This window comes from Crocuta crocuta, unplaced genomic scaffold (genome assembly GCF_008692635.1).
Source record: "Crocuta crocuta isolate KB4526 unplaced genomic scaffold, BGI_CrCroc_1.0 scaffold277, whole genome shotgun sequence".
In the NCBI taxonomy this organism is placed as follows: domain Eukaryota; kingdom Metazoa; phylum Chordata; class Mammalia; order Carnivora; family Hyaenidae; genus Crocuta; species Crocuta crocuta.
Window position 1 is genome coordinate 732,634 of NW_027531912.1, and position 21,599 is coordinate 754,232.

General features: G+C 39.4%; 2 protein-coding genes across 5 annotated transcripts in view; one reads left to right on the top strand and one right to left on the bottom strand.

The window, feature by feature from the left end:
- Positions 1-12,211, top strand: part of CPAP (centrosome assembly and centriole elongation protein) — a 68,252-nt gene extending 56,041 nt beyond the window's left edge. For 3 of the 4 annotated variants that reach the window (XM_077774733.1, XM_077774732.1, XM_077774735.1), the window contains 6 exons: positions 3,129-3,193; positions 3,449-3,568; positions 7,305-7,445; positions 7,525-7,609; positions 7,893-8,013; positions 10,247-12,211. In XM_077774733.1, the coding sequence (XP_077630859.1) occupies positions 3,129-3,193; positions 3,449-3,568; positions 7,305-7,445; positions 7,525-7,609; positions 7,893-8,013; positions 10,247-10,439 (725 nt within the window). In that variant the 3' untranslated portion in view covers positions 10,440-12,211. The remainder of the gene's footprint in view (positions 1-3,128; positions 3,194-3,448; positions 3,569-7,304; positions 7,446-7,524; positions 7,610-7,892; positions 8,014-10,246) is intronic. The other variant, XM_077774734.1, reaches the window with a different exon arrangement.
- Positions 12,123-21,599, bottom strand: part of RNF17 (ring finger protein 17) — a 117,561-nt gene continuing 108,084 nt past the window's right edge. The window contains exons 34-37 of the mRNA XM_077774698.1: positions 19,753-19,888; positions 16,412-16,601; positions 12,741-12,840; positions 12,123-12,290 (exon numbers count right to left, since the gene is read on the bottom strand). Coding sequence (XP_077630824.1) covers positions 12,742-12,840; positions 16,412-16,601; positions 19,753-19,888 — 425 coding nt within the window. The 3' untranslated portion in view covers positions 12,123-12,290; position 12,741. The remainder of the gene's footprint in view (positions 12,291-12,740; positions 12,841-16,411; positions 16,602-19,752; positions 19,889-21,599) is intronic.

Below are 21,599 nucleotides of genomic sequence, written 5' to 3' on the forward strand. Positions count from 1 at the left end.
AGTTCTTCTTTCTTTCTTTTCTTTTTTTTTTTAATATTTTTATTTATTTCTAGGAGAGAGGGAGAGAGAGAGAGAGACAGCGTGAGCAGGGGAGGGTCAGAGAGAGAGGGAGATACAGACTCTGAAATAGGCTCCAGGCTCTGAGCTGGCAGTCAGCACAGAGCCCGACGCGGGGCTCGAACCCGCGAACCGCGAGATCATGACCGAAGTGAAAGCCGGACGCTTAACCAACTAAGCCACCCAGGCGCCCCTAGTTCTTCTTTATAAGTTCAGTCTGTTTTGTAAAGAATTCTTGTTCATTAATTTTATTCCTGACTTCCTGGAATTGTCTTTTGAGTTTTCTTGTAACTTGTTAAATTTCTTCACAAGAGAAATTTTGGATTGTTTATCAGATTGTTTTATGCTTTTGAGCTTTGTTTCTTTTCGTGATGCCATATTTCCTTGATTTTTTAATACTGTTTGTAGCTATGGACTTCTGCTTTCCCATTTGAAATAGCAGATACGTTCTCAGTTTTTATGATTTCTTGGTTTATAGTTCACCAGTCTAGCTGTTAGAAACCATTCTTCTGTATCCCAGAAGGTGGTATAATAGCTAAAATTTGTAGTTATTTCCCTGCTCACCAACTGTGGCCTATTTTCTGAGCATGCTCCCTGCTTACTGGATCTTGCTCTCTTAGATGGAGTTGGGAGGGCACACATGGAGCTGGCAGCAGAGTTAGGAGAGGTGTGGGTTTAGCGCTTGGCTTGAGGGTGCCCGTGGGCCTGAGGGAAGATCCTTGAGGGGGTTACTACCAGGGGTTTGTGGGTAACTTCCTGTAGAAATGCTGAAGCAGACTGCAGGAACCACGTTCCTTTAGTGACCTTTGACATTCTAGTATCTTTCCTTTCCCAAGTCAGAGGGGAGTCTTTCTCAGAAATCTGGGTGCTGTTGGAGACAGATGTTTCTTTACCCACAACTCATGTAACTGGCTTAGCTGGGGAGTCACTCTTTGCTTTTGCTTGCTACCACCTACTTTGGAGAGGTTGTTACTGCTACTGCCAAACAACTTAGCGTGCCGTGTCTCCCTGGGGAGGGGAGCAGCTCTGGCAAGTTCCTTCTTTTCTGCATCCAAACTCATCTCTACCCAGTTCCAGTGGCATGCTGAACTTCCCCTCAGGTGGACTAGATTTCTGCAAATTCTGTTTTGCCTGTGGGGATCCACCAGGGTTCGGACTCTCTGGGTTTCTTTTCCAGTCCTGGTGAGTGGGATGTGCCGGGTTCACTAACTCCCTTGAATCTGTGTCCCTTCCTGAGGTCTTATTTTTGGATGCCCAGATCCCTTGGTGTAAGGTGCTGAGGTACTTTCATTTGGTTATGAATGTCCAATTAGTTGTTTAAAAAGGGAAGGAAAAAAGGAAGGACTTCTACTCCATGATGCTTGATGGTACCGTACCTTACAGTTCCCTACAGTTCCCAAGATTCGTACTTAATGTTGGTGAATTTGTTGTTTTGTTTTATGGGTCGCGCCTCTTCAGTCCTCCCTGTCTTGAGGTCATAAGCCTATTCTCCTGTATTGTCTATAGTGCTGTTCTAGCTGCTTATTAAATAATATAATCTTCTTTCCCAACTTTGATAGAATATGTAACTTTATAAGGTATATTTATACTCAGAACAGTGAACACAGACTCAGGAGTCCGAGCTCCATGCTCCTCACATTTCCTGCTCCTTCCAGGGGGTCTCTGCTTACAGGCTTCAAGTTTCTGCTCATGAACAGCTTGAAAGAACAGTTAAGCTTGATAGGATTGAATCCTGGTTTGCTTTGTTAGTTGACAACTTTGGCACATTATTTAACCTCAGCCTCAGTTTCCTTACCTATAAAATGGAAATATTAGTCTTTTCTATGGAAGATGGTTGTAAGATTTAGAAGTGAGGTAAAACAGAGCTAACTTTGCGCATGGAAGATACACACAGTTGTTCTTTATCACATCAAAACAGAGCACTTCTTTCATCTCCAGAACTCCTCTCCCATCTACCCATTTGCCCAAGCCAAATGCACTCCCAGGGACATCTAATCTAACTAATCCTTCCGATGTTGATATCTTCTGAATCGATTAAGTAGGTTGAGCCATACGAAACTGCTGATACTCAGCTGTTTGGAACCTATCAGTGATTTAACACAGAGCAGGCAAAACATCTGTCTCCCCGGGTGCCCCATAAGCCTTCTCAGGTGCCTGCCACCCGCCTGAATGGACGCCGCTTCTGCTCTTCTCTGCTGTGTTCTCTGTGTAGCCTCCAGTGGCACACACTCCAAAACTTTCAAATCTGGGGCATGTTTTTAAATTATTTTAATCTTTATTTCTGAGAGAGAGAGAGAGCACAAGTGGGGGAGGGACAGAGAGAGAGGGAGACACAGAATCTGAAGCAGGCTCCAGGCTCTGAGCTGTCAGCGCAGAGCCCGACGCGTGAGATCATGACCTGAGCCGAAGTCGGACACTTAACTGACTGAGCCACCCATGTGCCCTGGGCGTGTTTTTAATATGGCCCTTTGGCACATAGGAAGAAAATATTAGAACATCAGTATATTTTTTAAAATTCACCTTAATTTTTTGTTGGTGAGTGTGTGTGTATAGGTTTATTCTATAACATATGTATTACTAATATAGTCTGTGATTGGTATGCTGATCATAATCTAAAAAGTTTAGACCACAGCAATTACATATGGATTTTAATTAAATACCCAGTTATTTTGTCAAGCAAAATACTATATTCTTGGATGCCTCTATCATACCTACCCTACACCTAACCTATAACTAAAGTCCTTGTGATTATCTCCAAAATACCTTTGGATTCATCTGTTAGGTTAGCTGAGCACCTGTCTGTTCCTCCACATTGTAAATTCTCAGAAGATATATATTGTCCTTGTCTTTCTTGGGTCACACTGGATTTAAGTGCCTAAATAAATATTTGAACTTCTATAATGAACGCCTATGAATTAGTAAAGAAAAATATTAAGACTTCTTAGCTAATGGGTAAAGGATAGTAGTTCACAAAAGGATATGAACTAAGGAAATGTTTCACCACAGTATTAAGTAAATTTAAAACTTTCAATTAAATATGAAAACTAACTTCGACAATTATATTCTAACAGGTAATCCATTTCGAAGATCCAAGCCTGTGCCTACTTGTGATTTAGGCAGTTCGGATAAGGGACAAGTAAATATCTTTTTCTATATTTAAACAGATTCCTGAGACTTGAAATTGCTTAGTTAACTGACTTAAGTTTCTAAACCATTTATAAAAAAGGGTTTTACTTAACATTGTAAATGTTTTTTACATAACACCAAATGCTAGCCATCGAATCCTGTAATAGGAGAATCTGGCATTTGGAATTAAATATGAGTTTTAGCTGCTTGAAACCTTATTATCTGACCTTTATGACAGATTAAAGAGAGCCTCTTGTCCTTACAGACGGCGTCACCCAGGGAGCCCCCGGAATCAGTGCACCTGTCAGAGCCTGAATATAAAGAAGATGACAAAAAGGAGGAAAAAGAAGAAATCCAGGAAGAAATCAGTCATCTTGATGGAAAGGTGAAACATTTTTTTAAATAATGAATATTATAAGAAATAAATTTAGGTTAAAGTAGACTTGGAACACTTAAGATTCTAAAATAATTGCTCTTTAAGAGCACTCGGGCCTCAGAACTTCAGTTCCTTGGGGGAGGGCCTCAGCGTGAGTCTTTGGACCCCCACAGACATTCAGCTGCCCTTTCTAGTTCAGGGGCACGGCGAAGGAGGGAGTACAGTTCTTTGTTTCAACTCTGTTTCTCTAAACATGGCTAAAAAGCCTTTGGAATCCTGGGTACTTTTTAAAAGCCTCTGTTCTAGGCCTTACGCTTCCTGCAGCCTTTCCATCCATCGCTAGCTGCACAGTGTTATTCTTGTGCCGAGGAAAGGTTTTGAGCAGGGAGTTGCCTGGCTGAGGGGTCCAGCTAGGAGTAAGAATGAAAAGGGAAAGGGGACATGAAGAGGTTTGTTAGCAGGAAGGGAATGAGGTAGTTTTTCCTCAGGTTTACAGAAAATTTACTTTTCTGAATACCTTAGTTTGACCCATTTTAATGGAAATGATAAGGCCAAAATTCACTGGTAGTCTTGAGGAGTGAAGAAGGACAAAATAACAGTCAAAGAAAGTAATTAGACTTTCCCACCAACAATTTATTATACTAAAGCAGAGTTTGTACAGGAAATTTTTTTTTTTTAGAAGAATTCCAGTTAATAAATGGAAAAGGAATGAGAAAACTCAAGAATCATCACTTTGCAATCTCTAATTGAAATACAGGACCGAGGCAGTAGTCCTGAATAACCACTGAACCCATAGAGGAGAGGTTGATGGGGCTTCGTGGCAGATCTAATGTTAACTCAGCTGATCCTGAGTTCATGAGGACAGCAGGGGACTGTAGCTATAAGCAGCTCTCAACAGTTCCTAGAAAGTGTTCTTGTCCAAATAATTCAGCCAGAATTTAATCACACCTCTAGATGTGACTCCTGGTTTTTTCCCCAGGAAGTATAAGGGTATATGAGAACATGTTAGATGACACCATAATGGGAAAGCAGTCAACCAAATTCAGAATGTGGGAAATTTTACATGGTTAATGACCCAGTTCCTTTAATAAGTAACTGTCATTAAAAATGGGCAGGGCAGGGACTGTTAAAAGGCTGAGATTTAAGACGTATATATCAAGTGTTGTATATGGACCCTGTTTTGATCTTGATTCAAATAAACTGTAAAAAGCCTTTTTTGTGCATTCGGAGAAAACATGGATGGTTACAATATGATAAAGGAATTACAGAATGTTAGGGGCAGCAATGATTTGGTTATGTTAAAACCCATTCTTAGGTCAACTGGTTTTACAGGTGAAGAGCTACCTATAGTATAGGAGGATTAGGAGGAACTTAACGGAGGACCAAGGGGGAGAAGAAGGAGGGAAATAGTGGGGGAAAGGGAGAGAGGCAAACCATGAGAGACTCTTGAATGCTGAGAACAAACTGAGGGCTGATGGGGGTGGAGGGGGGTGATGGGCATGGAGGAGGGCACTTGTGGGGATGAGCACGGGGTGTTATATGGAAACCAACTTGAGAATAAACTATTTGTAAAAAAAAAATAAAAATAAACTCCGCAAAAATGAAACTGAAAATGACACAAACAAATGGAAAGATACTACATTCTCATGGATTGGAAGATTATTATTAAAATGTCTGTACTGCCCAAAGCAGCCTGCAGATTCAGTGCCGTCCCTATCAAAATACCAACAGCATTTTTTGCAAAACTAGAATACTAAAATTTGTATGGAACCACAAAAGACCCTGAATACCCAAAGCAGTCTTAAGAAACAATGTTCAAGACACACTACAAAGCTATAGTAAGGAACCAGTATGATGCTGGTACAAAAATAGACACCTAGATCAATGGGACAGAACAGACAGCGCAGAAATAAACCGATGCCTGTATAGTCAGTTAATCTATGACAAATGGGGCCAGAATATCCAGTGGGGAAAAGACAGTCTCTTCAATAAATGTCCAGGAAAACTGGACAGCTACCAGCAAAAGAAGGAAACTGGGCCACTTTTTATACCACACACAAAAACAAAGTCAAAATGGATTAAAGACCTACATTTGAGACCTAACACCATAAAAGATCTAGAAGAGAACACAGGCAGTACTTTTCTTCACATTGGACATTGCATTTTTCCAGATATGTCTCCTAAGAGAAACAAAAGCAAAAATAAACTTTTGGGACTGCACCAAAATAAAAAGCTTTTGCACACAGAAAGGGAACCAGCAACAAAACAAAGGGCAGTGTATTGAATGGGAGAAGATACTTGCAAATTATATATCTGATAAGGTGTTAATATCAAGCATATATGAAGAACTTACACGACTCAACATCCAAACAACAAATAATCCAGTTAAAACATGGGCAGAGGATGTGAACATATTTTTCCAAAGACGACATACAGATGACCAGCAGACACATGAAAAGATCTCAACATCACTCATCATCAGGGAAATGCAAATCAAAACCACAGTGAGCTATCACTTTAAACCTGTCAGAATGGCTAAACTAAAAAAAGACAAAGCGTTGATGAGGATGTGGGGAAAAAGGAACCCTTGTACGCTGTTGATGGGAATGCAAAGTGGTGCAGTCACTGGAAGCAGTATGGAGGTTCCTAAAAAAGTTTAAAACAGAACTACCGTTGGGGCGCCTGGGTGGCTTAGTCGGTTAAGCATCCGACTTTCACTTAGGTCATGATCTCGCGGTTCGTGGGTTCGAGCCCCGCGTCGGGCTCTGTGCTGACTGCCAGCTCAGAGCCTGGAGCCTGTTTCAGTCTGTGACTCCCTCTCTCTCTGACCCTCCCCTGCTCACACTGTCTCTCTCTCTGTCTCCTAGAAATAAATAAAAAACATTAAAATATATATATATATAAAACAGAACTACTGTATGATCCAGTAATGCCACTACTGGGTATTTACCCAAAGAAAACAAAGACACAAATTTCAAAAGATACATGTGCCCGTATGTTTATTGCAGCATTGTTTACAATGGCCAATTTATAGAAGCAAACTAAGTGTACATTAATGGATAAGGTGTGTGTGTGTGTGTGTGTGTGTGTGTGTGTGTGTGTGTACACAGGAATACTAGCCATTAAGAAAAGATGTGATCTTGCCATTTGCGACTACTGGTATAGGTCAGACTAAGTACCACATGATTTCACTTATGTGGAATCTAAAAAATTAAGCCAAAAGCAGATTCAGGCCAGTAAATACTGAGAATAAACTGATGGTTGCCAGAGGGAAGGGGGTGGGAACGGACAAAATGTGTCAAGGGGAATAGGAGGTACAGGTTTCCAGTTATGGGAGGAGTCAGTCATGGGGATGAAAGGTGCATCACGGGGAGTAAGTACAGGTGATGGCATTGGAGTAGTGCGGTTTGGTGACAGATGGGAAAGCCACACTTACAGTGAGCAGAACAGAATGAATAGACTTGTAAAACCACCATGTTGTAAACCTGACACTAATATTCTGTACAGTCCAATACTCTAAAAAAGAGAACTCAGCAAAAAATGGGTTTGTTTTGGTAGAATAGGTGACAGAAGAATGGTGGGGTGTTGATACTTGGGAGTTTATTAACTTTTCTCCTTTTGTGACAATGTTGCTTATATTATGAACGACTCCAAAGTAGGCAATTTGGAAAAGAGTTACGGACATTTTTGTCATATGGTCTCAGAAGGAAGTCTCTCCCATTGATCATCTTGTTTCTTTTTATAGATAGAAAAGGTTTATAAGAATGGGTGCCATGTTCTGTTGTTTCCAAATGGAACTCGAAAAGAAGTGAGTGCGGATGGGAAGACTGTCACCGTCACTTTCTTTAATGGTGATGTGAAGCAAGTCATGCCAGATCAGAGAGTGGTAGGTTTCCACAGACGTGTTTTTCTCCATGGCTTAAACATCTCTAGAGAAAAGGCATACTGACTTTGTGTCTTTACAGATCTACTACTACGCATCTGCCCAGACCACTCACACTACTTACCCAGAAGGACTAGAAGTCTTACATTTCTCAAGTGGACAAATAGGTAAAAACCTGCTCTGCCCTCTCCTAATAAAATAGTTTCCCTTTTTTTAAAAAATAAGGGGCGCCTTTGTAACTGAGTTGGTTGAGTGTCTGACGTTGGCTCAGGCCGTGATCTCAGTTTGTGATTTTGAGCCCTGTATCAGGCTCGCTGCTGTTACCACAGAGCTGGCTTTGGATCCTCTGTCCCCCGTTCTCTCTGCCCTTTCTCCGCTCATGCTCTCGCTCTCTCTCAAAAATGAATAAACTTTTTTAAAAAAATAGGAAAAAAAATCTTTTTTAAACAGAAAAACACTTTCCAGATGGGAGAAAAGAAATCACGTTTCCTGACCAGACAATCAAAAACCTATTTCCTGACGGACAAGAAGAAAGCATTTTTCCAGATGGTACAATCGTAAGAGTACAAAGGTAAGATACCTGTTAAATTCGCTTCTAGATTTGCCAATTTTCAACTTCTATTTCCAAGTGAAATTTTAAAGTCATTCAGAATGTATGTGAGTTTAGCACCGAGCACAGATACACACTTTGAGAGCAGGTGAAGAGTTTTCAGCGTTTGGAGTTTAGAACTAGTTAGTTAGAGATGTATAGGTTCTAATCTATATTCTATAGAAACTTAAAGGAAGTCTGTATAGCACATCACGAAAGGGGAATGGCAGGTTTCTGTAGAGAAATGAATCTGGTGAAACTTGAAAATAGTGAATAAGACACAAAGAAGGAAGGCTGCCTGGTCAGATTTTAAGAACAACCAAGCAGTGGCAACAGTATTTGAATTAGACGGTGTCTCTCTTCTCTGGCTCCTATTTTGATTTGCTGGATCTCCTTGTCCTAGCTTGACTAGCATTTTATTCCTTGGCCTCCCTGACTCCATTTTTCAAAATAAAACCTCTTTCTCCTTCTGAGTGTTCCATCTCTTGAAGTTAGAGAATTCTGCGTAGTGACTTCAGTCCGCAGCACCGTTTCTCGTACCACCACGCAGGTTTGTCGGGCCCGCTGTCCCACTTTACACCCTCCTCTCCTAGGACGTGTGTGCGTTTATCTAACTTGAATTCGGTGATACACGGTTAGCAAAAAAGAAGAAAAATAAAGCTAAACACTAATTCAGATAATGTAGGAACTTCTTATGGTCATGGTAGGGTTCGCCCTGAATACGGTTTGAAACGTTCTCTGCTGCTCAAATACCAATCTCTTCTAAAATTTGCCATAAATCTTATCCGTACATTATACTCTGAACAATTTCAGAAACTTTTCCATCTTTTTTTTAACTCTCATGTTTGAAATTTTCTATAGTAAGAGGAGAAAATAATATGAAAACCTCCATGTACTTCTCTCTCCCTCCTCCAACAATTGTTAACTCATGGCCAGTCTGTCTTTTTTCATCTAAACTCCAGCAAATCCCAGATATTAGTTCATTCAGGATTATTATATTAGTTCATTTTTGATTTCTAGCCATGGTTCTTCAACTTCACTGCGTATTAGTCAGTTTAATGGCTGACTTCGGCTCAGGTCATGATCTCACAGCTCGTGGGTTTGAGCCATGTTCGTATTGGGCTCCGTGCTGACAGCTCAGAGCCTGGAGCTGCTTCGAATTCTGGTCTCCCTCTGCCCCTCCCCCACTCGCACTCTGTCTCTCAAAACTGAATAAACAGTAAAGAAATAAAAAACCCTGAAGTGGTGGCTCCGTTGCAGAATGCTGGGCCACATGCCAGTTGTTTGCGTTTCTAATGAAGTCTCAGGGCCGCATGTGATGAAGCAGGGGCTCTCAAAATGACTTTTAAGTCTAACACTTAAGTGTGGCACAAAGCTATTACATTCACATAAATCTGAGAAGTAACCAAGAACCACCGCGTGAAGTGGTAATTCACAATCTGTAAACCTAGCTCTGTTTCTGACAGTGCATCATACTTGTATTTAGGGGTTCAGTTTGGATGTCCTGCGTGCACATCGAGCAGTCCACTTGGGATTAACTGCTTCTTTGGTGTCACGGCTTCTGAACAGTCAAGTCTGACCCTTTCCCTTCCCGGGAACATAAACTCTTTACTCCAACCTGATAAAGAGCAAGGCCTGCTAATAACTTAGGGAAAAAAATAAAGGTCAAAACTGAAAGCTGTATTTTAATACAATGCCCAATTTATCTTAGATGCAAAATACGTGTAAAGTTAAAAAAACAAACCTAAGCATTTTGTAGTTTCACTATATAAATTTATTAAAAACTTTTCATGGGCACATTTTTTTTTAATGTTTATTTTTGAGAGAGAGACGGAACGTGAGCTGGAGAGGGGTAGAGAGAAAGACACAGAATCACAAGCAGGCTCCAGGCTCTGAGCTGTCAGCACAGAGCCCGAGGCGGGGCTCGAACCCACGAGCCATGAGATATGACCTTATCTGAAGTCCAACACTTACCCGACTGAGCCACCCAGGTGCCCCACTTTTCATGGGCACATTTAAGTGCTAATTTGATCTTTGGAACTAGCAGCCTGCGGTAGAAACAGGATGGAAAGAATTTGCAAAGAAGGTATATTGTGCAAGGAAAGGACCACAGGAGACTCAGAGAGAGAACTGTCAGAATCAAAAAGCCACTTTTAGATCATTTTCCTGTTATATATTTAATATAAAGAAATTAAATTCTATCTTAAATTTACAGAGATGGCAACAAAATCATAGAGTTTAATAATGGCCAGAGAGAACTTCACACTGCTCAGTTCAAGAGACGGGAATATCCAGATGGCACTGTTAAAACTGTATATACAAATGGTCATCAAGAAACAAAGTACACATCTGGCCGAGTAAGAGTTAAAGACAAGGATGGTAATGTTCTAATGGATACAAAATTGTAATGATCTTGTATGTAACTAATCATGAAATAACACTAACTTGATTTTCTTGTCAAAAAATGTACATTTCTTGTGGATTCTCTGGTTTAATTTATATAGAAGTGGGAAAGATTATGTTTGGATTATAAAATAAAACATCAGAGCTTCTTATATTCTTTGAAATGTACAAGAACAGCTTTCATTTTTAATTCACTAAGGAAAGAGACTGTAAAAATAATGAGCCACTTACAATAGCACAGATTTTTCATGAGCACATCAGCCATAGAACAAGGACTTGCACAGAAATTTTACTCAGGGAATAAGAGAACGTCTGCAGTCAGAATATACGGTGTTCAATTAGTACTAAAATTAAAGCATTATATCTACTATAATCAAAGCATTTTATCTACTATAGAGGTTCTTAAATTATAATAGAATGGGAAGTTAAAACCGTGAATAAATACAAACAGGTCAAACAACAACACAGGTAGAAGAGTTCATTGTGTGAGCAGATACTCACAGGAGGAAAGTTACAGTGAGGGTGTGTAAGTGGTCAAAACGGGACACGTGAGGAGGGAGGGTGTGTGAAAAATAACCAGCTCGTGTTAACTGATCAACTACCAGTGCCCTGATGTTATAACCCATAAACCTGTAGGCTGACAGAAGCAAGATGTCCTTGAAGGAAGGGCAAGGCACCTGTGTGACTTTACGTGTACGTACAGGTTGCTGTAGTTACTACAGTCATATTAGCAGTGATGTGGTTTTTTAAGAAGCTAAATGTATCAATTCCAGGTGATTTACGAACTGACATATGAAAAAAGTTGCAAACTTCTCAAAGAAAACAAAGAGTTACATATATTATCTCAGGATAGAGAAGGATTTTTAAATGAAGCACAGTGGAAACTTTGACGTAGACGTATGAAAAATGTGTCCAAAGGTATCACAAAAAAGGATAAAAGATAAGCCATAGACTAGAAGATATATCTACTTGACAAAGGATTAATATCCAGAATATGTAAAGAATTCCTACTGATGATTACAAACAACACAAAAATGGACAAAGGATATGAAAAAGCAAACAAGTAACTGCTAAACCAGTGAATGCTTACTGAAATAATAAGATCCCTTTTTATACTAGTATCATATACTGATCACACCACATGTTGCCAAGGGACTCAGACTACTGGTGGTAGAAAATGGAGTAAACCCCCTTCTGGAAAATAATTCCCTCATGACCTAGTAATTTCCACTACAAAGTGTATATACTAGAAAACCAATAACATGTACACATATTTGTAACTGAGAAAAAACTGGCAACAACCTAAATATCTAGCAACAGAATTATGTGCACAGACAGAAGAGTAAAAGTGAATGAAATGGAGCTCTGAATACCAACATGGATAACAGTGCTAGTGAGAAAATTAAAGATGCGATAGTGCATGCATTAAAAAATATACACAGCAGTACTGTGTCTTGCTTATGGATGCATTCATATGCAGTAAAATAAGAATGTAAGAACAATAAACACCAGATTCACAATAGTGTGCACGTCTTCAGGGAAGTGGATGATGGGGGGACGGTCACTATAGGAGCCTCCAGCTGTTCTAAGAAGGTCTTGCTTAAACCGAATATATATTCGTTATAAAAAACAAACTATTTTTATGTGCCTAAAATACTTGATTTTGAAATTATTGTAAAACTAGAAAATACTTGAAAGCAAATATTTATTAACGATTTTTTCGAACAACTCCTAATATTTTAACATGTAAGAGGAAAAAAAAAAAAGGCCAGCACAACTGCAGAACAAGTCAAGAAAACGGCCTACATGTAACAGAAAACCTTCTTCTGGGCCGCTGTAGATGCTGTCCCCCGGGCCTGAAAAACAAAATGCATGTTATATAGAACCTTTGCTTCATTTAATGTTCAAACCAGTTACTGAATCGCTTGTTACATTTATGTGGATGAATACACAGCTGGCTACCCAAGTACTTCAGCAGCTTTATGAGGACCTGGACTGCTCGGCAGTGTTCTGTGCATGCCCTGTCCTTGCGTGCCCGTCCCCAACAACTGTCTGGTACTCTGAGTGTCCTGATCGCCATCCAAGCATTCTTATGCACGCAGACCCTCTCTGGTTCCGGTACTCAACAGGTGCAAAGGGCATACGAAGAAGTCTGGATGAGAGTCCTGTTGAGCTTTGCGGTTATTCTTTGAGACATCAAGGAGAGTCCAAAGATGCTTTCATGGGCAGTGTAGTATTAATCTGCACAATATTAATTACAAGCCTTATGCTGGTCATAAGGGTAAACAAGAAGTCCTGAAACTTACATCACTCATCTCGGTCTGCAAGCCCCATTTCTACCAATGACATATGAACTGGATACTGTTCATCTTGATATAATGTCACTATTTGCTCTGGTGCCTGAGCCTAAAATTAAAAGATAGTTATCAGGAAAATATAATAATGTCTTTGCTGGTTTTTCTCTCCTACATCTGGACTATAAACAGGAAGGAAAAGGCATTCTCCAAGTTTATTAATAATTTATTCTTCAAAAAGGTATTTGTGATGGTTTCCTATTAAATCCCATCCTTTCCATTCTTATATTGTATTTAAAGTTTAAGCCTTTCCAAAAGTTTACCTAGATTGAGCCAATGGGCTATAACACTCCATCCCTATTAAAATTCATTTATATTCTACCCATATACCTTTATGTATAAACTGACCAAATTTTGAGTATTATTCATGGAGGTCAATAAATATGTTTATCTGTAAGAATACTTACTGTGTTTCCACTGGCTTCCTGAGAGGAACTGTACATAAGCTATTTACACTACTCTGCGCACACAGAAGCATGGTATGTACCTCTAGAGGTTTTCAAAACATACTTTCTAGTTGTTTCATTAAGAGCTCATTCTGGTCAGAGCCAGTACATCAGGAATCCCCAAACCCTGAATAGGCTGGACTAGGCTGAATTAAAGAGAGTTATTTCCATTCAAAGGGGTTGTTGCTACACCACTCCAGCTGAGTGCCATTTTGGAAAGGACCCAGGATTCCTGGAATTTATCATATTTAATCAGAAGTTAGAAACACAGAATTTGGGGGGATAAAATTTTCCAATTTTAAACACTGCACTAAGTAAAACAGGTTCAGGCCAGATTCTCCCTATGGGCCACCCCTTTATGGCATGTTAATCCTCTAAACAAAGCATTTTTACATTAAACATGATCTGGACTTTATTATTTGAACCTTTTTTTTCCCATTAAGGTGTTATATGCATGATATAGGTGTGGTGTGTGTGTTGTGGTACATGTGTGTGTATGGTTTATGTGTTCTGTTGGTATGTGTGTGGTATATTTTGGTGTGGCTTTTTGTGTTATATGTGGGTTATATGTAGTTTGTGTGTGCTGTATATATATATTTTTTAATGTTTTTATTTATTTCTGAGAGAGAGACAGCATGAGTAGGGGAGGGTCAGAGACCAAGGGAGATACAGAATTTGAAGCAGGCTCCAGGCTCTGAGCTGTCAGCACAGAGCCCGACGTGGGGCTCGAACTCACGAACCATGAGATCATGACCTGAGCCAAAGTCGGATGCTTAACCGACTGAGCCACCCAGGCGCCCCAGTATGTGCTGTATATTTGGAGGATGTGATGTTTATGCTGTGTGTATGGACTGTGTGGTATATATGCTCTGTGTGTCTGGTATATGAGCAGTGTGAGTGGTTCTGACTGGTGCATGGTGTGTTTGTAGTGTATGTGTTGTGTGTAATGTGTGTGCATTATGTGTGAGATACTGCATGGTGTATCAAATGTGTATGTGGTATATACTTGTGTGTGCAGTATATGAGTGGTGTGCATGATGTTTAAGTGTTGGGTGGTATGTTTGCATGGCAGGTATTTGGTATGTGTGGTGTGTAAATAGTGTGTGTCAAGTGCAGTATGTGTTTATATTTCCTATGTGTTGTATGTGTTGTTTTGTGTGCTGCCTTAGTGTGTGGTTTATGCTGGTGTCTGTTGTGAGTGGTGTGTGTGTTCCATCCAGTGTTGTGTTGGTTATGTGTGGTACCTATGTGGTGTATGTATGGTGTGTGATTGATATTTCTGTAATGTATGTTGTATATCTGGGCTTTTTTGTGGCATATGTGTGCTATGTTTAGTGTGTGTTATGTATGTGATTGTGTGTGTGGTATATGTGTACTGTGTCAGGTATGTGTGGCATGTGTGTGTGATGTTTTTTGTGTGATATATGTGTGGTGTTTGTGTTATATGTAGGGTAAGTATTGGGTGTATGGTATTTATGTGTGGTGTATGTATAGTGTGGTACATATGTGATGAATGGGTTGTGTGTGCAGTTCATAGTATAAATGTGTTGTGGGTGTGATGTTTGAATGCTGAGTGATGTATTTGGTTGGTGTGTACTGAAGGAGTATATGGTGTTTGGGTAATTTGGTTGCAATATATTTTGTGTGTTTTCTCTGTAGTGTGTGTTGTGTATTTCTCTGTATTATGTGTGGGGTGTGAGTGCTGTATATGCGATGCAGGTTACTGGTGGTGTATGTGTGGTGTCTGTGTTAAGTGTTTGGTGTTTTTGAGTTGTTCATGTGCTGGTTATGTTTGGCGTCTCTGGTGAACGTGTGTGTGAATGGTATTCTTGTTGTGTGGGATGTATGTGGTATGCATGCTATTTGTGGTATTTGTGTGTCTTGTGTGTTTTGTTTGTGTAATTCTTGTGTATATTTCAAGTGGGTGTGCAATGTGTCTTGTGTGGTATATGTGTGCTCTGAGTGGTTTTTTATGATGTGTGGAGGTCTGTGTAAAAGGTCTTTGGTATGTATTCTAGGATGTGTGTTTTCTTGTGTGGTATGTGGTGTATGGGTGTCTTTGCCATTTATTTTATATAAGTGTAATGTGTGTTGTATATTCCCCTGTGTGTGCTATGTATGGAATGTGAGTGCTGTGTTTATTTGAACCTTCTGGTAGTAGCTTCCACTGCATTAAATTCAAAATTAGCACATATCAGTCCTTTCCATGGCTTCAACCAGAATTCTATTCTTGTCTTTCCTACTTTTAGGATGCAGCACAATGTCACTTCCCAGACCTATTATTTTTACTTTATTATTACTGTTACTTACTATTTGAATGCCTACTAAGGATGAGCTCAAATACCATATATATCCTAATCTCTTTAGATGGAAATAATCCTTTTTTAAAAGTTTCTATTTATTTTGAGAGAGCACACGAGCAGGGGAGGGGCAGAAAGAGGAGGGAGAGAATCCCAAGCAGGCACCACACTGACAGTGTGGAGCCCCATGTGGGGCTTGAACTCCTCAACCTCAGGATCATGACTTTGAGCCGAAATCACAAGTCACGCTTAACCAACTATGCCACCCAGGTGCCCTCGAAATAATCCTTAATACACCACATCCCCAAGTTACCTATACTTCTTTTATATGACAGACCGTATGTCATTCTACGTCATAATTATTAATGGTTTATAAATGTTTCATTACCTTCAATGACTTATGAGTTCTCTGACTACAGGATATTCATCTTGATCACTTTCATCTTACTGATTACATCTGTGATATTTATAATGTTTGCTAAATATAAACTAAAACAATTTTAACAAACCTTAAAATTAATTTTGTAATATTTACAGCTTTATATGCTTTAAAACACTTTTTTTGTACCTAGAGTCGCATAGATAGAAAGCACTTTAGGGGCGCCTGGGTGACTCAAGTCGGTTAAGTGCCCGAGTTTGGCTCAGGTCATGATCTCACGGTTCATGGGTTCGAGCCCCTCGTCGGGCTCTGTGCTGACGGCTAGCTCAGGGCCTGGAGCTGCTTCAGATTCTGTGTCTCCCTCTCTCTCTGCCCCTCCCCCTCTCACACTCTGTCTCAAAAATAAACATTAAAAAACAAAACAAGCACTTTAGAAAGTTAATAGGGATCCTGGAAATAGCTTCAAGGAGGTTTTGGCTAGTGAAGACAGATAGTTACCACGGAAGACGCATACAGCTGCTTCCCTTGCAGACAGTCCATCATCGCCCACAGCGCTTCCATACTCCATCTGGGACAGTATGGAATTCTGGTCTTTCCTGGATCTTGTGAGGGAGGTTTAAACCCTGCCAAGAGAACCTTTATGGCTCGGGCTGGATACTGCATAAGATGAAGAGGAATTTGACGCAGTCTGTCACAAAAGAAATTCTTAAAATGTTTAGAATGTCACGATTAAAATTCTCTAACAGCCAAAACTGTAAAACATAGGGGAAAAGTTCTGGACATTGGATTTGGCAATGAATTCTTAGCTGTGACACCAAAAGCACAAACAACAGAAGAAAAAATAAACTGCACCACAACAAAATTAAAAACTGTGCAAAGGACATAGTCAACAAAGTGAAAACACAGCCTACAGAGTGAGAGAAAATATACATTTTTTTTAAAAAAGTAGACATTTCTCTACGGAAGATACATAAATGGGCAAAAAGCACATGAAAAGGTGCTCAACATCACTAATCATCAGAGAAATGCAAATTAAAGCCACAATGAGACATAACCTCACACTCGTTAGGTTGGCTACACCAGAAAATAATGAGTGTTGGTGAGGATGCAGAGAGAGACTGGACCTCCTGGGACACTCGGTGTAAAATCGTACACCCACTATGGGAAACCAACCGTTTGCTACCTCCTCCAAATACTAATCAGTATTAGTATTACAGAATGAGTAATACTGTAATTAATAATACAGAATGAGTCTGTAATCCAGCAATTCCACTTCTCAGTATATACCCCCAAAGAACTGAAGGCAGGGTCTCAAAGAAAGATTTGTACATTCACGTTCATACCAGCATTATTCACAACAGCTAAAAGGTGGAATCAACCTTCAATGCGCAGGATATAAAATCAGTGTACAGAAATTGATTCCATTTCTATACACCAATAATGAAGCAACAGAAAGAGAAATCAAGGAATCATCCGATTTACAACTGCACCAAGAACCAATAAAATACCTAGGAATAAACCTAACCAAAGATGTAAAAGATCTGTATGCTGGAAACTATAGAAAACTTATGAAGGAGACTGAAGACGTAAAGAAATGGTAAAACATTCCATGATCATGGATTGTAAAAACAAATATTGTTAAGATGTCAATTCTACCCAAAGCAATCTACACGTCCAATGCAATCCCAATCAAAATTGCACAGACACTCTTCTCAAAGGTAGAACAAACAATCCTAAAATTTGTATGGAATCACAAAAGACCCCGAAGAGCCAAAGTTATGTTAAAAAAGAAAACCAAAGTGGGAGGCATCACAATCCCAGACTTCAGCCTATACTACAAAGCTGTAATCATCAAAACAGTATGGTGTTGGCACATAAACAAACAGACCAATGGAATAGAATAGAAAACCCAGAACTGGACCCACAAATGTATGGCCAACTAATTTTTGACAAAGCAGGAAAGAGTATCCAATGGAAAAAAGACAGTCTCCTTAACAGATGGAGCTGGGAGAACTGGACAGCAACATGCAGAAGAATGAAACCAGATCATTTTCTCACACCATACCCAAAAATAAACTCAAAATGGATGAAGGATCTGAATGTGAGACAGGAAACCATCAAAACCCTAGAGGAGAAAGCAGGCGACAACCTCTTTGACCTCAGCTGCAGAATTTCTTGCTTGACACATCTCTAAAGGCAAGGGAATTAAAAGCAAAAATGAACTATTGGGACCTCATCAAGGTAAAAAAGCTTATGCACTGCAAAGGAAACAATCAACAAAACTATAAGGTAACCAATGGAATGGGAAAAGATAGTTGCAAATGACATATCAGATAAAGGGCTAGTATCCAAAATCTATAAAGAACTTACCAACTGAACACCTAAAAAAAAAAAATAATCCAGTGAAGAAATGGGCAGAAGACATGAACAGAAACTTCTCCAAAGAGGACATCCAGAAGGCCAACTGACACATGAAAAGATGTTCAACGTCACTCATCATCAGGGAAAGACAAATCAAAACTCCACTGAGATACCACCTCACACCAGTCAGAGTGGCTAAAATTAACAACTCAGGAAATGAGATGCTGGCGAGGATCTGGAGAAACAGGAACCCTCTCGCACTGTTGGTGGGAGTGCAAACTGGTGCAGGCACTCTGGAAAACAGTGTGGAGGTTCCTCAAAAAATCAAAAATAGAACTACCCTACGACCCAGCAATAGCATGGCTAGGAATTTATCCAAAGGATACAGGAGTGCAGATTCACAGAGCCCCCAAAGTTTACAGCAGTGCTTTCAACAAGAGCCAAATTATGGAAAGAGCCTAAATGCCCATCAACTGATGAATGGATAAAGAAGGTGTGGTTTATATATACAGTGGACCTCTACCTGGCAATGAGAAAGAATGAAATCCTGCCATTTGCAACAATGTGGATGGAACTGGAGGATATTATGCTAAGTGAAATTAGTCATTTAAAATGGTTAAGACGGTAAATTTTATGATACATGTATTTTACCACAATCAAATATTACCAAAAAAAATAACAGGTGTTGGCAAGGATGTAGAGAAACTGGAAGCCTTGTGCATTGTTGGCAGTAATGGAAAATGGTACAGAATGCCACAGAAAGTTTGGCAGTTCCTCAAAAAGTCAAACAAAATTACCATATGATCCAGCAATTCCACTTCTAGGCATACACATCAAGCACATAAGGCAGGGACTCAAATAACTACTTGTGTGTCACTGTTCATAGCAGCATTATTCACAATAGCCACAGGATGGAAGCAGCCCAAGTGCCCATTAACAGATGAATAAACAAAATGTGGTACGTACATTGAAGGAGTATTATTTAGCCATAAAAATAATGAAATTCTGATACATGCTATAATTGAATATGCCCTGAAAACATTATCCTAAGTAAAATAAACCAGAGAGAAAGGGACAAATACTCTATGATAGTACTTCTATAAGGTATCTAAAATAGGGCAAATTCACAAAGACAGAAAGTAGAATAAAGGTTACCAGTGGCTAAAGAAAAGGAATGGAGAGTTATTGTTTAGTGGGTACAGAATTTCTGTTTGGGATTAGGAAAATGTCCTGAAAATAGACAGTGGCATTAGATTCACAACACACTGAATGTACTTAACACCAAATAAATGCATACTTAAAAATGGCTAAAGTGGCAAAGTTTATTATATTTTACCACAATAAAGAGACTTATAGATTTTTAAAATCCTAATACCTTTAAAAATAGTTTTTTTAAAGAACCACAACTTTTCCAATAATTATTATAGAAACCTCTAAGAATTCTAATTCAACTGATTTAAAAAAAAAAAAAACCAAACCTGTTTATTGTCAGCTTTTCAGTTGATCCATAATCAACAAATTGCACCAGGAAAGCTAGAGGATTAAAGTCTTTAACAGACACAATCTTTGCTCTGTACCATAAGCCATCATCATATTCAGCAAGGCAAGGCATTTCTGGAAAGACAGAAAAAAGAAAAAAAAAATCACAATTACTTTGTATTTTCTTTAAAAAATTTGTTCTTAACACAGAAAAGTACGAAGAAAATGTAAACACCATAAGCCCATCATTCAGAATTAAACACTCAACAGTTTCTCATAGGTTGGATCCTGCTTGTTGCTGCTTCTGGTCTCCACACTTGGTTCTGTTACTTCCTATGCCGTGAACCCTGAAGACACAGGCACTTCTCCGTCCTCATAGTTCCTGCCTCCTCTGCCCACGGCTTAGACCATCCCTGCCCTGCCCTTGCATCTTAGATTCCCCAAATATCTTTTCATTTGAGCCATCATCTTCCACAAATGTTTTCTGCTCTTCCTTCTTTCGATTTTGTCCTCCTCCAGTCCATTCTGTGGAAAACCAGCAGAATTAAATTTAAAGAATTCAACTGCCCTTGTTTATAATTCTTCAACAGCATTATAACCACCTGCAATATCAAGTCCTTGTACCAGTTCTTCACAATCTACTCCCAACCATCTCCTACCATATATTCTCAAATGTTACCTAACTAGAATCTCCTGAGCTTCTACTTTAGTCATGGCTGTTCCCCTTATGTGGAATGTACTCCTACACCCCCTTTTAGGATAAACCTCTCTTTCGAGGATCAGCTTCAACATGACTTATAAAGCCCTGACTACCCCTAACCATTGGTTTCTCTGTGATCCTTATGGCACTGTGAACACACCTTTAATGTAAGCTGTTCTTTTCATACTGAGTTTTCATACCCCTCTCAGCAAGCTCTCTCGTTCTTATGTGCAGAACTATATTTGTACTCCTAATATGGTTCCAGGTACCATATTGCTCAGTAAAAAATCTGCTCATCAATGAATGAATGCTATGCCTGAGTAAAACTCTGGAAAAATTAGTATAGTAGGTACTTCCCTTCTCTTCATACACCTTTAGATTTCAGAGTAGACAGAGCACACTTCAGACTCCTGTCTTCCTCTATTTCCACCCTTATCTTTCTTTATATTATCCCAATGTCTTCTACATAATTTCCACAAAAGTGTAGCTGTGGGCAAATGGTATTTAAATACTACAGGACTCTAATGTATAAAGACTTTTGGTAAAGAGTTACAAACAGTTTCTTGAGTCTGCAGAGAAGACGATCAGTAAGACAGCGAAGAAGCCCCTGTAGAGCGGCCTGCATAACACGCCGTTGACTGAATCACTGGTAGCAGTCCTTCCAACTTTTACTATTTCCAGCCTTAAAAACATGGCTGAAGTTTCCTCTCAAAATAGAATTAAAAAAAACCCAACCAACCTAGTTGTCATGTTAACCTACAAAACAACTTTTTAATAGGCATTTACCTATAAATCAACTTGTACATGTGCATATTTAAAAACTTTTACTGATGAATAAAATACAGAAAACACAATATTTGTATAGCGCCATGAATGATCACATTACATACAGTATGTTTCTGTGACTTTCCTTTAGATAAGAATTTCCTTTAGAGGAAGGAATTATTTCTTCCAGGCTATAAATTTGAGTTTATAAGAACAAACAATCAAGAATTTATTTCTCATTCAACAAATGCTTGTGAGCACGGTGCCCTTCTAATTGCTGGTGTCACTGCAGTACAGAGGGTCCCAACCCACAGTGCTTTTTAAAAAAGGAGTAGCAGGCATGGGGGGCCGGGGGCCGGGCAGGGTGCGGGCAGCGCACCT